Here is a 16,519-nt window from a genome sequence, read left to right as displayed (position 1 = left end):
ACTGGGCAGAAAATGAAGTGGGCTTGACCCCAAGCCACCTCTGGCTTCACTTGGAATTTGTACAGGCAGCTCTCATCATATGTGAACCATAGGTGCACATTTAATTTGCTTTGCATCTTGTGCGTGATACCACTGCAGCAGGAGATCTTGCATCAGTTTATCTTGTCTCCTTTGAATGTACATTAAAAAGAAAGCAAGTCACATGCCAAACTTCTTCCTTGTCCTGTCTTCCTGCTCTAAAACAACAAATAACATCTGCTGCCAGTCATTATGTGTTGGCTGAAGACATTTAGCCAGAAACTTTGCACTCAATAGCGCAACTCAGCAAAAAGTAGAAACTTTTCTGTTATGTTGCCTGTACGCAACACTCGTCCAGAGAGGATTAAGGATGTCACCTCAGAAATCTTCTGCCACAAAACTTTTTCGAATTCTTATGTATAAGCACAGTAACAGGTAGTTATTGCACTGATAGGCAGCTTTCTCTCTTCTTTCGTTTCCACTAGCGCACTGGAAGCTACAAAGGGAGGATGGCAAGTAGGCAAGGATCCCCCCTCAATGTTGGGCATTTTGAGTTGTTTTTTTAACGCTACTTCCGGTTCAGGTATGCGCGTCACTCTCTCGACATGAGATGGACGCTCAGGCTGCCTCACATCGACATGCCCTTGGAGCTACGTCACCCACAGAGACCAATCAGAGCAGACGGTTATCAAAGCATCTAGCCAGCCAGAACGTTCATTGCAGCACCTCGTGGTGGTCTCCACGCTATGCAGCACGCCGGTGCAATCTCTGAAATCACACAGAGCAGACACAGCTAGGGATACAGCTACATGCAACTTTTTTGTGTAGACCTTCAGTGAACAGATAAAATACTGTTTAGTCTTTTTGAGATAGCTGACGTATATATATTTTCCTTCATTACACAAAATTAGCAATAGTACAACTGAGAATGTTCATGCAATCATGGAAACGCTTGCCTGCTCGTGAGGTAACTGCTGGCAACATTGCAAAGGAGAAAGCAAGCAATCTTTGACTGTTTTTGACATGAGATTGTAAATTCCCTGCTGCATACAGTGCAATAATATTTGACTCACCTGTTCACAAGTGCCACATCTGGAAATCAACAATGTTTTCTTACTATGTTCAAAGAGTGTTTCAGGGCCCCTTAAAGTTTTGGGCACACTACTTTCTTACTTTCCACCAAGTAAAAACTAGGTGAGCTTTAGATTCAGGGACATGTTCAAATTTGGTAAGAATGGCCCGACTTTTGAGTAGATGTATAGAGTCCCAACTTGGCCTAGGTGGGATGGGCAAATGTTCCAACTTTCACTTTCTTTTTTCCTACTGAGCACACAATCAATTAAGCAGTTTTTATTTCTTTATAATGCCTGACAACTCCATTGCACATTGTTTTCTTTTGTCTTCTGTTGCAGTGTCACAAACATAAAGGCAGTTTCAGTTTTCGTTGTGCTTCTAGTTCTGTTGTAAGCCCTAACAGCTTACAGTACCTCTGTCTGTATTGGTGGCCGTGTCAAACGAGCAACTACTGCACCTTTCTTGTTGTATATTGCGACATGGTAGGACTAAAAAAAATTGGGAAGCTTTGTTGCGCTTACAGACTGGCAGCTCCTGATATTGACAGTCAGTAGTTGTCAGCCTCTCGGAGCCAGCATTTTGCATGAAGATTTGCCAGAAGGGGCTGATTCTTGGTTAACACTTTCGGAGTTACAATCAACCGACCAACAGCATTTCATGCATGCAACAGCGCTCCTCCAGTGCATGCTGTCGCCCGGAGACGCTGCTGCAGAATCCACACCCAATGCTCGATGTGTGGCATCGAAACCAGCGTTCGTGAAGCAGAGGACGTGTATTCTTGGACGATCACTATTAGAGTCGCAACACGGTCCCAGTTCTGAATAACGGCCGTAGGCATGGCAGCCCACACAGTGGCCACCACGTCGAGCACCATAAACAAGTGCACATCAGCAGGATGTGGATTTCTTTGTAGAGGGATGTGGTCCTGCCATTTGAAACAGGCGACCGGCAAACAAGATGTCGACCATGACGTCTTTCTGGCACGCACGATCACTTCTGGCGCTTCGCTACTTTTGTAAAGAAAAATGGGGGCAGCCTCGCAAGCATGCTGCAACGGTATTTTATGCAATTTAAGTGGGCAGAAAATGCATTTGAGCAATTTTTTTATTCCGCTAGCGTTAACACAGGTAGATAATAGGGGTCTAATGTTCCGGCAAATTTTTTGATGCAGCACTGCAGCTTAGCAATGTTTCGTGGTTCAGAGATATGAAATGCACTGAATTTTATGGGCGTTCGCCAGTGATATGAAAATATTTCGCTGTGGCAAGAATTTCTGTCTCGAAGTTTCGTTATCACAGGGCTCGACTGCAGTATATCTGTCCTTTGTTCACGTTTATCTCTGGCCATGGTGAGTATATTGGTATGAAGAAATCAGTGAAATTATAACTGATTCAAAGTTTATTAGTATGGTAATTAACTGATTAGTAATTCATTCGGTCAACTATCCACAACTGAAAACTCCTTCCAGCTTATTAATAACGCTAGTAAGGGCTATACATTGGGTTTCCAGCACTTAAATAAGAGTTCTTAGGCATAAAATTCAACGCGTAAAAAATGATATAATGGGCTTTGCAGTGTTAAATTTCAGCAATCATTACTCGCAAATAAGGTCATTCATAGCATAAATCATGTTTCACTTTGCCTTTAGAGAAACAGCATGAACAAAAATACTAAAATCAGCCTTTTGGCTTGTTTGAAATGTAGCCTGCAGACAATGCACCACATAAGTGAACAAGATGAACCCTGCTGAAGATTGATCTAGGTGCACACTAAAATCTAGCAAGCTAGTCAAAAAGCCCACAAATGGCACGTCATACCGTCATGGATTGAGTGTTTGGTTCATCTTGAACAAGCTCCTGGTATCGCTGAAGATGTGGAGCCAGTCGAGTCTGCAGCTGTAGTATCTCACCAAGAATAGGTGCCAAGGCTGCAGCAGGAGGCCTGCAGAGGAGAGATAAATTGCTTACAGGCATACACAATATTGTTATGAGGCATCGCGTATGAGCATGCTGTTAGACCGCTACACTCCGTGAAGAGAAACAAGGCGGGACGTGCTGTTGGGGATTCTGTTAGCCATACTGTGGTAGCAGCAGCCTGTAAATATTGTCATATACGGTTTCATCTCTTCCCCAGGTACTCGTGAATCCCCATGACAAATTGGTGGAGGTGCAGGGTACCAGAAGCACTGTACTACGGAGCTCTGCAGTGGTTGTCAAGTCAGGGTCATCATGATGACAGACGAACCACAAACACACCTGCACCAGCCACAACAACAACGTCTATGATTGTCCTTATGCATTCTAAAGACTGTGGGGATGCGCGACCCTCGCGCCTCCCCTGGTGTTTTTCCCGCATAGCGCGTCTCCTGTAATCCCGCTTTGCCGCGTGGCCTGCGTGACGTCAGCGCGGTCGATGTGGTTGAAACGCAGTCCGAGAGATGGCGCGAGTGTTGCGCGGCTAACGCCGCGAGGTTACTTGGGCGCCGAAAGGAAGGCGCTTGCTCTCTTTGAGTTCGGGAAGCGAGCGGGACAGACGTGCTTGCACGTGCAGCAACCCTCTTTCCCGGCGGGTCGGCGCGCTACGGGGGACGTCTCCCGTGCGCGCGCGGCGACCGATGCATCTGCGAGACCACCTCGCGTGGCCGCCTTCGAACGCGCCACGATTCGCGTGACTATACACGCGAACGACCAGGCGTTGGGATCCAGCATGGGGCGAACATATTCGCTCGCTTCCGGTCGCGGTAAGTCGGACTTCTAGATTTGTCGCGCGCCCATCGGCATGTTTTGTGGATAGCAACTCGGCTAGCAGGCATTGATGTATGAAAGGTGCAATAAATGCCCTTGTGACTGTTTGCACTACTGTGTTGTCGTTCCTTTGTCCCAAGAGTACGGGAGGAGAATCCCCCTCATTAGACCCCACAAGACCCAGGGAAGTTCTGCAGTACGGATGAAGTTGACATAGAAGATTGGTTGTGTTGTGCTGTCTTGGGTTTAATGGTGCATATGCAATTCAGGCTATCATGCGCCAAACGCAAGGTCAAGATTGGATCGCCGATTATGCAGACATCAGTAAGATCAATTATTGGGGCCCAACGTTGATGCTGGAGAACACGCTGTTTTATCTCACAGGACCGGCAAAGGTATGGTTTGAGAACCACGAGGTGGAGATTGGAAGTTGGGACACTTTCAAAAAAAAAACTTAGGGCTTTGTTTGGCAAGACCATGGGTCGAAAGGCAGATAGATCTTTAGCCACAACTAAAATCCATCCACGCTAAGACGTCCAACTGAACCATACATATCCTACATTCAGGACATCTTGGCTCTTTGCTGTAAAGTCGACAGTGCCATGATGGAGTCGGACAAGGTTGGTCATGCGCTGAAGGGAATTGCAAACGATGCATTCAACCTATTACTGTGCTAAAATTTTGCGACCGTCAATGAAATTATTGATGAATGCCAGCATTTTGAGCAGGCCAAAAGCCGATTTATTGCAAGGACATTCGCTAGGCTACCAAACACTGCTCCGACGTCATCATGCAATGATGGACAGGTCTATCCTCGCTCTCAGAATCCAGCTGAATGGCGGACGGCAGATGATCAGCCTATTTGTTTTAACTGCCGCCGTATCGGTCACGTCGCACGCCATTGCAACAACCGTTGGGTATCATCATTCACCTGGGATGACAGTGCTAACCATACCGACAACTACCACGGTTTTCAGTCCACTCAGCCATACAACAGGGATATCTATCGCTGCTTCCAGTCTTTTGAGCCATACAATGTCGATGCCACCTCTACGCCGCACAGCCGCTCCCCATTGCCCCGACGTCACCAGTCCCATTCGCAGCCAGCGCGTTGTCCGTAGTCTCCTTCGCCTCTATGACGACGCTTGACATCGCCGCTCAACCTACGACATGGAAACTAAGGGATGCAGCTCTTAGAGGTGACGCTGCATCTTCGACTTCCACCTCAAATCCTCTCCTCATATTGCCGACATGACAAAACTTGATCGACATTGACAGCTTAACTTTACCTGTTCCCGCACTCGTCAATACTGGGGCACAGATCTCCGTGATGAGTAATCAACTTCGTCGCCTCCTCAAGAAAGCACTTACCCCCGTAGTCATCAGCATGTGCACAGCTCATATCACCATCACCGGTCACCATATATATGCTTTGTTTACTGTCATCGAGCAATGTCCCCAACGACGTCATTCTCGAATCGGATTTTTTGTTGGTGCATGTCACTCTCATTGACTGCGCAACAGGCACCATTCAACTTGAGCTTCCTCAACTTGCTGATGTTCCACCTTCACCGTCACACCAGTTATTCTCTGTTGATTACGTTCAGTTGTCAATGCAAGCCGCCACGTGTGCTGCCTTGACGGCATCACCAGTCCCCCACGGCGACTACGTAGTATCTCCACTACTTGACGTGCTGTTGATCCGAAATATTGCTGTGCCGCACACCCTCGTGACTGTTGTGGACAACCACATCCAGCACCCACTCCTCAACTTCAGCAACATGACCCAAGCTCTCCCACAAGGCATCTCGGTGGCCAACATGTCAGCGCTTGATGCATGCGACATCGCGGCATTAGACACTGAAACTTGTTCGTCCTTTCTCACAACCGGCGCGGCGAGTCCAGTCCCCCGACGAAATTACCAAGATGATTGCCCCTGACCTTCCAACCAGTCAAGCTGTGTAACTCCACCACCTCCTTGGCAACCTACAGGGATATCTTAGACTTCGATGACCGCCTTCTGGGTCAAACTGCTCTCGTAAGTCATCGAACACATACAGGAGATGCTATTCCTATCAGACGGTTAGCATATAGTGTGTCCCATTCCGAAAGCCAGGTCATACAACACGAGGTCGATAAGCTGTTCTCCAAAGGCGTCATAGAGGCTTCTTCCAGTATGTGGGTGGCACCTGTCCTCTTGATCAAAGAAAAAAGGATGGCAGCTGGAGATATTGCGTCAACTGTTGTGACAAATAAAATAACGCGCAAAGACATATATCTGCCACCACGAATTGATGACGCCCTTGACTGTCTTCACCGTGCAAGAGACTTCTCATCTATAGACCGGCGCTCCGAGTTACTGGCAGATTTCTGTTGACTTGGACTAGAAAAAGCTGCCTTTGTCAAACCTGATGGCTCTATTAGTTCAAAGTTATGCCCTTTGGACTGTGCAACGCCCCAGCAACCTTCGAACTTATGGACTCTCTCCTTCGTGGTTACAAATGGTCCATCTGTCTCTGCTACCTAGACAACGTCATTGTGTTTTCCCCAACGATTGAATGTCACCTTACTTGTTTGGCGACCATTCTAGCTGTCTTTCGTAAGGCAGGGCTCCAGATAAACTCCAAAAAGTGTAATTCATCTTGTAAGCGCTACAGGTGTCCAACTTGACCCTGACAAGATTAGTGCGGTCAAGAACATCCCGGTGCCCTCATCTACTAAAGTTTTGTGGGATTACGTTCATACTTCTGCCGTTTTATATGCAATTTCGCCATCATAGCCCAACCCCTAAATGACCTTCTAAAGAAGGACATGCCCTTCTCGTGGGGCCCCGAGCAAGCGGCTGCATTCATGGCGCTGACCAACTTGCTCACTTCACCGCCTATATTGGCTCACTTCGACCCATCCACGACTACTGAAGTTCACACAGACACTAGTGGGCATGGAATCGGCACCGTCCTCGCTTAGCACTCGCATGGCAAAACATGTGTTAATGCATACGCCAGCAGCTTTCTCTCTACAAATGAACGGAACTACTGGATCACAGAACGCGAGTGCGTCACGTTGGTTTGGGTTATCGCAAAATTTCGCTTGTATTTGTACGGCCACGCTGTCTCGCGTGTTACCGACCACCCAGCTCTTTGTTGGCTGTCATCGCTCAAGTATCCAACTGGTTGCCTTGGTCGCTGGGCTCTCAGACTACAGAAATACAGTCTACGCTCATAACAACGAACCAGCGTAAAACAGACTTTTGGATTTAACGGACCATATTTCGGCCTTAGTTTATTCTACCTATTTTATTAACGCAGTGCAGTTCGCTTTTAACGGACCGCGCTACAATGAACTTTCGGCTACAGCGGACAAAATTAGCGGCAATTTTCCTCAAAATCAGCCATATAAAACGCACTTTTGCCATGTCAACAAGGGCATTTTGCAATCCCATAACTTTACGAAGTTTGTGGGATCGGTCTCCACCGGCAGAAAGTTGTTTTTCCATCCACTTTCATTTCCATTAATTTATCATTTCTTTATTTCATTTCTTAAGGGGATACACGTCCTTTGAAAAGCAAAAAATTGCAAAAAAGTTCATATGTGCTTTGAAGTTTCCCGCGACTGAGACGAGAAGCTGAGATTGGGCGAAGCACGAGCTCCTCAAGGAGGCGGGGGAGCCCGTGACTCCCATTGGCTGGTGCGTGCGATGACGTAGTGGTCTCCTGCATAATGCGTCCGGCTGTCGTATGCTTCGGCTCCTCCATTGCCGGCGCCCTTTGTGTGTTCCGCTTGCCATCGTCTATCTTTGCAGCCGTTCACGTATTCAAGTTTCTACCGTCCTTACGAGACCGTTGTTGTGTTTAGCCTGCCGATTGTAGTGCGGTCAGCCACAATACGCCCTAAGAAACTCAAGACGATACACGCGTTCGGTGCAAGGAAGCGTTCTATGAAGCTCGCCCGCATGGCGAAGCTCGCCACTCGCCAGCGCGCCAACAATGATTGCACCAATGGTTCCTGTGGGGAAGCTTCTGCTTCATCTACGCAATAGCATGGTTGCGTCGACGCTTCTAGCAACGTCACTCCTGCTCCACCAAGTGCACCTCATCAACACCAACAGCGGCTTCCACACCCTCTCTTTCATCTGCCTCGGGAAAAAAGGCCAAGAAGCGATCGCAAGAGAAGGTGGAAAGGTGGCAAAAGAAGAGGTTGCCTAAGGACATCTCCAGTTACGCTGCAGGGTCATTTTAGACCAATATATGTGCTCAAAACTTTCAAAGCTCATTTTCTCAAAATGACCTTTTTGGCTGGTGAGGCTGCTTGTTCCAGCCATATCTCTAACTGCTCATCAGATTTTCAGAAGTCTTTCTTTTTTTTTTATTGTGTATCTGAATAAATTTCTGAGGGCAAGTCAAGTCCATATTTTTTTATATGTTGTGTCGGTGATTTGTGATATTTAATCATAATTTGATTGATAAAATCTTAATCACCAGCACTAAATTCGGTGGTGTGCTAAAATTTTTCAGCAAAGCAATTTTAAAAAAGGCCTCTGTCTTGCCCTGAGATATCCATATGGGAATCATCATAGTGAATTTCACAGTTGCAGCACCTTTTGAAAATTCTTCAGGCCTGGAATGAGAAAACCATGTGCACCATTCTGACATATTGCTGTAACTTGAGAACCAGTGAACGTAACTGCATAAAATATTGTAGTTCTACTAATGCTTTTGCTATAAGTCTATCCTGAAAATTTCACTAAGATATCGCAATAAACAAAAAAGTAGGTATCCGAGGGCAGCTTCCCCCCTTAAGCACAAGTAATCTCCCCTATGTTGTCCTTGGTGTCGGTGTTTGTTGGCTTCTGAGGATATGACTAATAAAAATCGGGCCCCTCGGTTAACCCCTTTTCTTTTCGTTCATCTTAACAACAATCACACAGTTTCTGAGGGTTGAACAAACTGACTGTTCGCTCGTGCAAGTACGTCGGCAGCTTGCACATCGGCTAAGCGATGGATGCCACACTCCAAACTCGCATTGAAAGGATTCCTAATGTAACAAACTTTGTCCTTGATGGCGCAACACCTCAAGGGTATGAAACTTGGAATGCAGAAAACCTGTTCACCAGATGTTGGCACTCTGGCCTTTTATCACGTCACCCACAAATACCAGTCAAAGCATGCTGTTTTCCGTGACCTGCAATGAGATCAGTGATCAGGATCATTGCAGCACCCCGTGGTGGCTGCACTATCTATACTACTCAGCAGACACAGCTACCACCCACAGATGAAGGGCTTAATGGAGCGACTGAACCAAACTATTACCGAAATGTTGGCAATGTATGTGTCCGCCGACCACCAGGATTGGGACACTGCATTGCCTTTTGTGACCTTCGCATATAACACGTCAAGATACGAGACCACTGGTTATTTGCCATTCTTTCTTCTATTCACCCGAAATCCTATGTTGCCCATGAAAACGCTGGTGCCTTCTTCCGTGTGTTCCCCTACAGAGTATGCTCAAGAGGCCATTGCCCATGCTGACCAAGCACATCAAGTTGCCTGCGCTCGCTTCAGCAAGTCCCAGGTCCACCAGCAATCAAGGTACAATAGCCATCACAGGATTACCCACTTTGCCCGTGGGTCCTTTGTCCTCTTCTGGTCCCCAGCACGCCGTGTTGGCTTTCTGAAAAGTTGCTGTTCGCGTACACGGGTACATACTGAGTGTGCCGTGAAGTGATTGACATAATGTACGAAACAGCTCCACTGTCTTCGTCCCCATCGGTTTCACCCCGCACCGACATGGTACACATCGTTTGCCTGAAGCCCTATCATGTCCCATACACTGCTTACCCTTGTGTGCAGTGAACCTTTCTGTGCCACCAAATTTCGACTGCACTGAGTCGGTGCTTTCATCGCCATAGGGTAACATTACGAGCCACTTATCCTGCGTATGAAGAAAACGTTTCGTTTCATTTACAAATGCTGGCGCATACCCACTAAGATGTTGCATAGCAGACGAGAAAGAGGACGAGCTGTGCCCTGGCCCGCCATCTTTGTTTTGTGGTGCCACTCGCTGCCACTATGTAAATATTGTAGATAAACCCTTTTTCACATCTCCCTGTAATAATATTTTCTCGCCAATGGCAAAATCTGATAGTGTAGACGGAAAGCTGCTTTTGGGTGCCAAAATGGACACACCATTCTAGACATGGATGCCACGCATTTAGGGCACTTTCGCACTTTTTTCCACCACAGCTGACCCTACTCCTAGTAACCACCATGCTTCTGGAGGATTTAGGCACTGCAGAACGTTTTTATACGCATGTACTTATAGGGCTAAAAAATTCAAATATGCCTTCGGTTTTTTTTTGCAATTTCTGTTTTTGATAAGACTTCAATCTTCTCCTTCAAGCTTCCATTCAATATTGCAAAAGCAGTGGCAATAGGAGCCAAGTTTTGTGAGGCAATAGGCAGCACACAAAACAGTGCTTACCCATATTCTCTCAGTGGCCTAGTGCTGGTGTTAGGCTGTCCACTGCCCTGCTGTGCTGGACCAGAAGGCACAGAAGTAGTTGGTGCCGATGGCTGTACAGGAGCTGCTCCACCATCAGCAGCTGTAGACTGGATGGGTGACTGATGCTGACCTGCAAGTTTATCATTGTACTTTATGTTATACATTTTGATAGCACAAAACGAGAACATTTGGTTATCCACCTCCAAAAGATGCGTACATGCCTTAACACCGATACATAGTAGTAGCACTTTCGAACTTCCCAGGGGATCTGGGTCCTCTTGTATTGTGCAGTTTTCTATACGGCATACCTACATCTTTTAGTAGAACTGTTTGTCGGTCTAATTGGTATTTGCTGAACATATTTTTTTGGCCGCAAATTAAGTCGCACACAAAAGGAAGAAACAGACGACAGCAAAGACTGCACTTCCAACCAATTTATTTTGGGTGCTGACACAGAAATAAATAGACAAACACGCATGTGCAGGCTCTTCAAACCTGGGCTATCCAGCGGTCGAAAAATCACGTCTACAATTGGTGTAGCATAACAAATGTATCACTGATACTGCTTGAGCTTTTCTTTTTTATATAATAAGCTTCCATTAGCTCACGTGCTGTCCAATTCTTACTTCTAACGAGAATCTTAAAGGGCCCCTCACTAGGTCTGGCCACTTTGAGCTGACAAGTGCTGTGGATATAATGCGCGCTAACGATCATATCTGCTAAGTATTACATCACTATACGCCACGAAAAGAGCTGAAATTTCAAATCGAATGTCCTTTGCCCTTCTCGCGGGCGCCACGCTCGCAGCCGGAGAGTAAGCATATCGCATAAGCGCACCTAAGTACATCGCACTGCTGCGATGTCACTCGTAGCGACACATGACTTCGAGAATTCTTCAAGGCAACATCTGTTATTTGAGTAACCTCTTGCTTCAATAGACGATTTAATGTTTAGAGAAATAATAAAACACAAACCGAATATCTGCGTGTTCATGTTTCACTTTGCACTGCAGCAAGAGAGATGTACTTTCGTTCTGTCTGCTAGTTCCCACGTCATGCAGTCTCACGCGCATACAACGAAAGTATGTCATTTTTCTACCATGCTCTAGCACGCCATTATGCTCCATGAATCGCTTGTGTCTTCCTTAGTATTCGCGTTGAACTGACTGATACTGCTAGTCAGGTGTTCTCGTGCCCAGCGCGCAAAATCATGTGCTGCACGAAATGAGACAAGCGCAACAGCTCGTATGCGATGCCGTCAGTACACCACACAGCGAGGAAAAGAAAAATAAAGGCAGGGCCCGTGATGTATGCATCATGTGATCCTCGAGCTCTGGTATGGGAGAATGCAGGGAAGGAATTTCACTAGCAGAGGCTAAAGGGGGCAAGCAGAGAGAGTGTCTCTCCTTGACAGTGGCCCTCGCCTCCCGAAATCATGGGTTTGAGGCACCGAAATATTTTTATCTTGGTTATTAATGAACCAATTTTGAAAATTCTCATGGCAGAATTCTCCCTAGAGGGCACGTAGCAACTTTCAGTGTATACTCGAATAACAGTGGCCCCCATACCCAATAACATGCACCCCGAATACAATAAAGCAAGACGAAAAGCATGCGCACAACATATTACAACAATGTATGAAAATAATCCCTTGTACAACACAATATACACGGACACAGCTGCGTATTCGAACGTACACTCGAACGCAAGTGATGACCAAAAGAACATTAGGAGGTACGCAGAGGCAATCGTCGACACGAAAGCACAGCAACAATTTACGGCATCCGTCAAGGCAGGTACTCCGGCGGCTGCCCACACTTTCGCCGTGGCAATGGCCCTCGCTCACATGGAACGCACGCAAAAGAGCGTCACCATAATAACAGACTCACAAGAAGCATGTCGCCTTTTTCTCAGGGGCCACGTGACCAAAACATGTCACTCAATAATACCGACGAAATTCGCCCATCATCACCGGATCATATGGTGTCCAGGTCATACAGGCCTTGAGGGGAACGAACTGGCCGATTCGCTAGCCCGAGGTATTATTAACCGGGCGGACTATACTGGGACGGTCCCAGGTAGCCACTGTAATGACCCCAATCCAACGAATGCCCGGGAGATTCTCGCTCATCAGCTGCAACCAGAAAAAATACCTCCCTCTCACCCACAACTCTGTGGAGAGGAAGCCGCCAGCTGGCGCAGAATTCAGACTGGGGTATTCCTCCACCTTAAATTACAGAATTCCATGTTCCCCGCTCGCTACAGGCCCGACTGCCTGTGGTGCAGAGGCGTACCAACACTACAACACATTACTTGGGATTGTGAATCACACCCGTCTGATAAAACACACCACACAATGGAGCAATGGGAGGCACAGCTAACCAGCTCAGACCTGGTGGGACAACAGTCCTTTATAAAACAGGTCAAGTGGGCGGCCAAGGCCAGCGGGGCCTTGGACTAAAGGGTCTCCCCGACCACTGCACGTAAATCGTTTAGGTCAATAAAAGTTTCTCTCTCTCTCTCTCCAGTGTATAACCGAAATTTGCTATGTGGCCTGGTGAGGGGCCCTTTAATAACTTGGAAATGTGGTTGCCACATGCAGGCCTTACCGTGCGCTGGCAAATATGCCACACCATCTTTCATTAGATTTAGGTTGTGTTGCGTGGCTTGTTCATTTATACAGCAACCGGCCTGTCTGATGTAGGACTTGCCGCACGTAAGAGGAAATTAACAGACCACCCCCGTGACACATTTTCTGTAGGTTGTGCCATGTTTCTTGCCACAGTTTTGAAAGCCGGACTCTTCACGAGTGGTTCTCGAGTACAGTTAAACCAGCTTGACAGGTGTAGAAAAGTCAATGGGTACCCTATACTGGCCTGCCAGCTTCTTGACGTTATGGCAGACCTTGCGAACATAAGGAATCGCTGCAGGTGTTACAGTTCTAGTACAGGAGATCGTGTACACACATGATGCAGGCGCCTCGATTCCCTGACTCGTTGGTATATTCCTGGTATATTCTGGTATATTCTGCCTGGCATATTCCTCGTTGGCGTTGCATATTCTCCGTGCTAGGCGCGGTAGTGCTGCAAATGTTGCGGGGTGTCTTTGTCATTGGGGGGTGCTGTTCTCGTCGCGAAGATTGCATTCATGAGGCTGACGTAACGTGCAGTTTCTGCCAATGTCGGGACTGAATCGCTTGTGCTGTCACTTTTCATGTCGACCTCATCACTGTCGCGAGGCGGCACTTCGGCACCAACAGAGGCAACAATGGCGAAAAGTCAAACCTCGCATTTAATATCTCTTTGCGGTCGCAGCAGCGCTGCCGAGGAACTGCTTCGCATTCCAAATGCCACATACCGTAGTCAACAGCAGATCACTATCGTGTGCTAGCGCCGACTTCTTTGTTCAATAGCATGAACAATGTCTTTTATATTCGAGTTTCGGCATGACGCGAGTCTATGTTTGTACGACACCACAACGCTCTCTGGAACGGTGCCGAAATGATGTTGATGTTATGTGGCTTCACGCGCAAACACACAGGGCCCTTGGAGGCTGTTGTTCTGATCCATGGCTCTGATTTCTGAGGCTTGTTGTTCTGCCGGGCGACCTGATGGAGACGACACACCGCAGTGTTTGTGCGACGAAAAGTAGAAACACTACGTGTTAACCGATACGTACGCAATAAGCTGGTACGGTTTATACGGGTACAAAACACATTATGTTCAATGGCCACTGGGGATTTGACTTTACTACTTTTAAACGACGTTTTACTGTATCAATAAACTACAGTAAAACCTCGTTAAACCGTACCCGCTTAAACAGTAGTTTCGTTTTAAAAGTAGTAAACTCAAATCCCCGACTCAGTGGCCATTGAACATAATGCGTTTTGTATACACATAAACCGTACCAGCTTATTGCATACGCATCGGCTAAAACGTAGCGTTTCCACTTTTCGTCGCGCAAACACGGCGATGCATCGTCTCCATCGGGCAGCCCGGCAGAACAACAAGCCTCAGAAATCGGAGCCATGGATCAGAACAACGGCCTCCAAGGGCCCTGTGCGTTTGCGCGTGGAGTCACATCAACATCAACATCATTTCGACGCCGTGCCAGAGAGCGCCTGGTGTCTTGCAAGCGAGGACTCGTGTCATGCCGAAGCTCGGATAAAAAAAACGACAAATGCTCAGCATAGAAGAAAAATTAGACATCGTTCCTGCTATCGAATGTGACACGAAGAAGTCGGCACTGGCACATGACAGGGATCTGCTGTTGACTACAGTGCGTGGCATTTGGAATGCGAAGAAGTTGTCGAAGAAGTTGTCGAAGAGATGTCGGCTATGAGGTTCGACGTTTCGCCATCGTTGCCTCTGTTGCCGAAGTGTCGACTAGCGACAGTGACGAAGACGACACGGAAAGCGACAGCACGGGTGATTCAGGTCCGACAGTGACAGAAGCTGCTCATTATGTCAGCCTCATGAATGCAATCGTCGCAAGGAGAACAGGGGCGCGATAACGTAACTATTCCAAACGAAAAGTTTTCCGAACTCCGGCACCCGGCAATGAAAAAGACGCCCCGGGACTTATGCAGCACTACTGCGCGCGTGCACGGAGAATACGTAACGCCAACGAGGAATCTGCCGTGCGAGGGTTTGCCGAGAGGAGGGGGGCTGGCTGAGAAGCTGGCACACAGCTTCAGCAAGTTTGAGGCCGCTGTTGTCGTGCTAGGCGCCGCGGCAACAAACGAAAATAACACTTTTGTCGCGCGAAGTGAATAAATACTGCATGCTTTTTCTCCTTTCATCGCACTTTCCCCAAGTTTCGTTTTTGACAGGAAAGTAGGCGATCTCATGGTAATTCAGTTGAACAGTACGACCGTTTAGTATGCACTTTTTCCGAGCTCCAGCCAACTACGGCTTAATGAGGTTTCACTGTAGTGACAGGTACATCAGAAAGATGAAGGATACTTAAGCTTTGCCTTTAATAGGAAGCTTTAGCTCGGGCCCAACTGCAATGTGGCCTATTCAAATACATGTAAAATGCAAGAACATTTTTCTTAGATAACCCCTGGACCAATTTTAATGAAATCGGTTGGATTTCAGAGAGAAAGTTTAATTCTAGCAATTGTTGGAAGCGGAATTTCGACTTAGGGCCTGAATTTTGTTTAAAAAATTTTCAAAGGTTTGAAAGTTTGAGAAAAACAGAAGCTCGATTTTCACAAATTAATAGCTCTGCATCAAGAACAGATATCACGGTTCTGTAAACGGAATCCATTAGATCAGTGAAGGCGGACAAATTCGAAATGTTATTTTATATCTTACGTGAATTTGTTACGCTGTGTACAAGGGTCCTGCAAAAGCTGTATTTCCATATTACAAATTTTTTTTTAGATGCATATTAATGAACAAGAAGAAAGGGGGTTAACCGAGGAGCCTGATTTTTTAATAATATAAGAAGCCAACAAACACACCAAGGACAACACAGGGGAAGTTACTTGTACTTAATATGATAATGATAATATAATGATAAATTAATGGAAATTAAAATGGATGAAAAAACAACTGGCCACAGATAAGGAACAATCCCACGTCCTCGCATTACGCGTGCGATGCGCAATTGGTAGAGCATCGCACGCGTAATGCGAAGAGGTGGGATCGTTTCCCAGCTGCGGCAAGTTGTTTTTTCAACGACTTTCATTTCCATTTATTAATCATTTCTTTATTTCAGTTATTAAGTGCAAGTAATTTCCCCTGTGTGGTCCTTGGTGTCTTCGTTGGCTTCTTATAATATTCATGTGAACATATCAATTTTGTCCGCTTCAGATGTACTATTAGATGCAATTCACGGAACTGTGGTATCATTTTTCATTGCTAAGTTACAGAATTATAAACTTGATAGTTTCGTTTTCTGAAAAATTTCGATTTTTGTCAATTTTTAATAAAACATTGACGACATAAATCAAAAATTTGAACCCAACAATCATTAGATATGTTTTTCTTTTAAATGCAACAAACTTCACCTAATTTGGTGCAGTGGTTGCAGAGAAAAACGAATTCTCCTTTTACATGTATTTAGATAGGAGCCCCCAAGCTAAAGCTTCTCCTTAAGAGTGGAACACGATAGCATTCAAAACTCCCTTACTGCTTCACATGCTTCCTGGCAACTGGAGCATATGTAACCGTAACT

At 46.4% G+C, this 16,519-nt stretch overlaps 1 protein-coding gene across 4 annotated transcripts in view; it reads right to left on the bottom strand.

Annotated features, from left to right (window-relative positions):
* LOC135906157 (large proline-rich protein BAG6) overlaps window positions 1–16,519 on the bottom strand; it is a 231,625-nt gene that overhangs the window by 138,307 nt on the left and 76,799 nt on the right. For all 4 annotated transcript variants that reach the window (XM_065437392.1, XM_065437393.1, XM_065437391.1 and 1 more), the window contains 2 exons: window positions 10,317–10,467; window positions 2,910–3,033 (listed from right to left, as the gene is read on the bottom strand). In XM_065437392.1, the coding sequence (XP_065293464.1) occupies window positions 2,910–3,033; window positions 10,317–10,467 (275 nt within the window). The remainder of the gene's footprint in view (window positions 1–2,909; window positions 3,034–10,316; window positions 10,468–16,519) is intronic.

The sequence above is a fragment of the Dermacentor albipictus genome, chromosome 1 (assembly GCF_038994185.2).
Source record: "Dermacentor albipictus isolate Rhodes 1998 colony chromosome 1, USDA_Dalb.pri_finalv2, whole genome shotgun sequence".
NCBI lineage: Eukaryota > Metazoa > Arthropoda > Arachnida > Ixodida > Ixodidae > Dermacentor > Dermacentor albipictus.
Note: the sequence above shows the minus strand (reverse complement) of the source record. Positions and strands in the feature narration are given on the sequence as shown.